Consider the following 3,673-nt stretch of genomic DNA (forward strand, 5'->3'; position numbering starts at 1 on the left):
TGGGGGGGTCGGGACCCGCGCTGGCCGCCGCCGCCGCCGCCGCCGCCGCCGCCGTCGCTCGGGAGGAGCTCTCGCTTCCTTGTCACCGGGTCCCCGCGGAGGAAGGGGAGGGACGAGACGCGGCTTTTCCTGTGCAGCCTGCCTGGCTCGACCTGCGCGGCCTGCGGCTTCCTGGGAACTCGAAGGCCGCGGCCGGGCCTGGCTCCGCCCGCGGCCTGCTTGTTGGAGCTGGACCGGAGCTGTTTGGGACGCCGAGCCGGGGTAAGAGGCTGCGGGGAGGGCAGGCGTGAGCGCTGGGCGCCGTCGGCGGGGTGGTGGGCCTGACCTGCGCGAGGATCCAGGCGGCCGAGCCCAGCGGCGGGCGCGGAGCTGGACCCCGGCGCCGTGAGGTCGGCCACCGCCGCCGCTGCCTCTCCGTCTCGGCCCCTTTGTTCCCCTCCGCGGGCCCTTACGGAGCTTGGTTTGCTGGCGCCGGAGCTCCGGCTGCGCTCCCCTTGTCCTTGATCAGGCTCAGCCGCCTGATCGGGGACCGGGGACGTCCCGCTGGGCCTCCGAGTTCCGGGAGCCCCGCGGCTCGGCCGCTCGGCTGCTTCCTCTCGAGCACGCAGGCTGGCTGGCTGCTTCCCCAGAACTTCGCCCTCCTCCCGCAGGCAGGTAGCGTACTTAGCCGGCTTGGGTGTCAGCGGCTCGGCTTCGGCCTGGGGCAGGCCCAGGATGGTGGGGCAGCCCCCGGGGCGCCGCCGATGGGTGCCCACCGCGACCCGCCTCTTGACTCCCACACCGGCAGGTGGATTGCGTGCGACCCCAGGCCGTCCTGTGGTCAGGCGCTTAACTAGGAGATTTGTAATGAATCGCCTACCTAGACTACTTCTCGTTTTAGTTTTTTTTCTTTTTTAATAAAAATAACTCCCCCATCGTGTGGGAACCGAGAGTGCCCTACTTTTTTTTTTCTTGACTTGGTTACCTGTTAGTTGCATTTACTTTTAAGTATTCAAAAAAAGTTTTAAGAACACTCGCCAAGACTACCAGAAGTTCTAAAGGTAGATTTCATATCTAATTACTGTTTGTATTTGAACATATTTTGGAGCGAGTTTGCGAATTCCGAATTTGTGAAGTTGTTGCTGGGAAAGGAGAAATTCAGTTTGAAGGGGAATTGGATCAGAATGTGTATGTAGTTTCCTTAAAAGTTCTGGATATGACCCTTATCAGAAGCCCAGTTTTTATTTTGTTTTGTTTTGTTTTGTTTTTCGAGCGGGGGTGTGGGGTGTTGCAGAGAGACGTTTGCTGGTAAGAGAACTTTTTTGTAGGTGTTCTTTGCTTTTTGGCACAGACATTGCTGATAACAGTAGTGGGTTCCAAAGCTCGTTCCACTGTCTGACAAAGAGCTCTGGTTTCTAGTTAACTAGCAACCTAATCAGCATGAACTCTTGTGTTAAATTGTTTTCTGTTTAGTGTATCTGAACATTTCGCCCAGGAAATAGAGGAAAGTTGAAAACTGCTACATTATAGTATACTTTTTGTGGTAATACACTTTGGAAAGTTTTTAAAGTCATATGTATTTGTTTATTCTTGAGTGTGTGTGTGTGTGTGTGTGCGTGTGTGTGTGTGTGCGTGTGTGTATGTGTGTGCGTGTGTGTGTGTGTGTGTGCCATAGAGAACGACTGTAGGTGTGTGTCTATGTATGTGTACTAGTTTGACGACCTTACAAACACTTGGTTCTAGCAGATGTACAGGAAAAACTGTAAACACAGGCTGATCAGTTCTGAGCCTTTGAAAACCCCTTTTTCCTTGTTTAATGTAGGCAAGGAGGCATTTCAAAGACCATGGCAGATGTGGATCCCGATACGTTGCTGGAGTGGCTGCAGATGGGGCAGGGAGATGAAAGGGACATGCAGCTGATAGCCCTGGAACAGCTCTGCATGCTGCTTTTGATGTCCGACAACGTGGATCGGTGTTTTGAAACGTAAGTGCATTCCTTCATCGGCTTCCTCTAGGGTCGCTGCCGTGACATCTGGTTCCAACCATTTGCTGACTTCAGTTTGTATGAAAATGTCACTAGTGAATTTTTAAATGTTCTTTTGGACATTTCTGCAGTCGTCTGTTTACTTTGCTGAGGAATAAAAGGTGGCAGGAAATGGAACCCTAGTAATGATAATTGTGATTATGTAAATACATACTTGTTGAATGAATGCGAATTAGGAATACTAATATTAACCCATAGATTGGTTGAGTCAGTTAGGAGACATCTCATAAGTTGAGGAGAATATACATGTTTGTCTCCTTTAAAGCCGTGTCTGTACCACGTGACTGACAGTAAGAGTAGAAGTGCCTGTTTGGTTTTCACTGTGCTTTTGAGAAGGCACCTGGGTCGTCACACAGTGTATGACGTGTGTGTCATGGCAAGCATGTAGACATCGGAGCACAGCTTTAGGGAGCTGATTTCTCATGTGGGTTCCAGGCTTGAGGTCAAGTTGTCAGGTTTATGTTAAGTACCTTTACTAGCCAAGCCATTTCACCACCACAAATTGGGGAAGTTTTAAATAGTTCTATTCAGAGATGATAATAGAGTTTGCATAAAAATTTTTAAAAAAAGTCGCTACTTGATAGGCCACTAAAGTCATGTTTTTCCTCTTGTGTGATTCTAGTTTAGTAAAAGAATAAATGTTCTTCTTAGTTCATTTATGTTTACAGTTCTGAATTCCAATAAGTCATTAAAAACTTTTTATATATGCTTTAATGCTATTTAAACGTAATTAGAAAATATTTGAGATATTAGTCTAAAGCTTGGTATAATTAATGCCTTTGAGGTAGAAACAGACTATATTACTTGCTAAATCTATACTCTCTTTTCAACTTGTTTTCTCTTTTGAGGTTTAAGTAATAGCTTGGAATTTTGTTAAAACAGTATTATTTTAGCTGGATTATGGTAGCTCTTGCTTTTAATCCCAGTGCTGGGGGCCTGGAGGTAGAAGAAGCAGAAATTAAAGGTCATCATTACATAGTATAGCAAACTTTCTTGTTGGACTATCTTTTGTGGGACTGCCAGCTCCCCAATAATGATGTTGAGAATTAATATTAGTTATGAAAGCTTGGCCTTAGATTAGGCTCTTTCCCAACTAGCTCTTATAACTTAATTAACCAATACTTTTTAAATCTATGTTCTGCCATGTGGCTTGGTTACATCTTCTTAGTATGGCACAACCGACTTGCTCCAAGTCTGCTGGTGTAATGTGTCTGCCCAGATTCCTCTTCCCAGTTTCTCGCTACCCACAAGTCTCGCCTATTGTCTCCTGCTTAGCTATTGGCTATTTAGCTCTTTAATAAAGTGATCAGAAGGCGCCTTAGGCAGAGATACCTCTTTACAGTGTAAACAAATACTCCTGAAACAACACAATTAGTCCAAGCCAGTCTGAGCTACTGGAGACCCTGTCTCAAAAAACATCAAAGCAAGGTGTCCCGGGATATGGCTCAGTGGGTAAAGGTGCTTACCCTAAGTCTGAGGATGTGAGTTCAGTGCCCAAAATCTATGTTATAGAAGGAGAGAACCAGTTTTGGTAAGTTGTTCTCTAACATGTTTGAACAGAGTTGATAGAAGCCCTTATAATAAGCTTCCACATCAGAGGGGTTGGTTTAACTCCTTTTATCAGTAGCTTTTTTTTTTTTTTTTTTTTTT

General features: G+C 46.7%; 1 protein-coding gene across 1 annotated transcript in view; it reads left to right on the forward strand.

Moving 5' to 3' along the window:
• Positions 1-35: 35 nt before the first annotated feature.
• Positions 36-3,673, forward strand: part of Hectd1 (HECT domain E3 ubiquitin protein ligase 1) — a 90,184-nt gene continuing 86,546 nt past the window's right edge. Inside the window, exons 1-2 of the mRNA XM_026778782.1 lie at positions 36-261; positions 1,802-1,963. Coding sequence (XP_026634583.1) covers positions 1,824-1,963 — 140 coding nt within the window. The 5' untranslated portion in view covers positions 36-261; positions 1,802-1,823. The remainder of the gene's footprint in view (positions 262-1,801; positions 1,964-3,673) is intronic.

Source organism: Microtus ochrogaster, chromosome 1 (genome assembly GCF_000317375.1).
Source record: "Microtus ochrogaster isolate Prairie Vole_2 chromosome 1, MicOch1.0, whole genome shotgun sequence".
NCBI lineage: Eukaryota > Metazoa > Chordata > Mammalia > Rodentia > Cricetidae > Microtus > Microtus ochrogaster.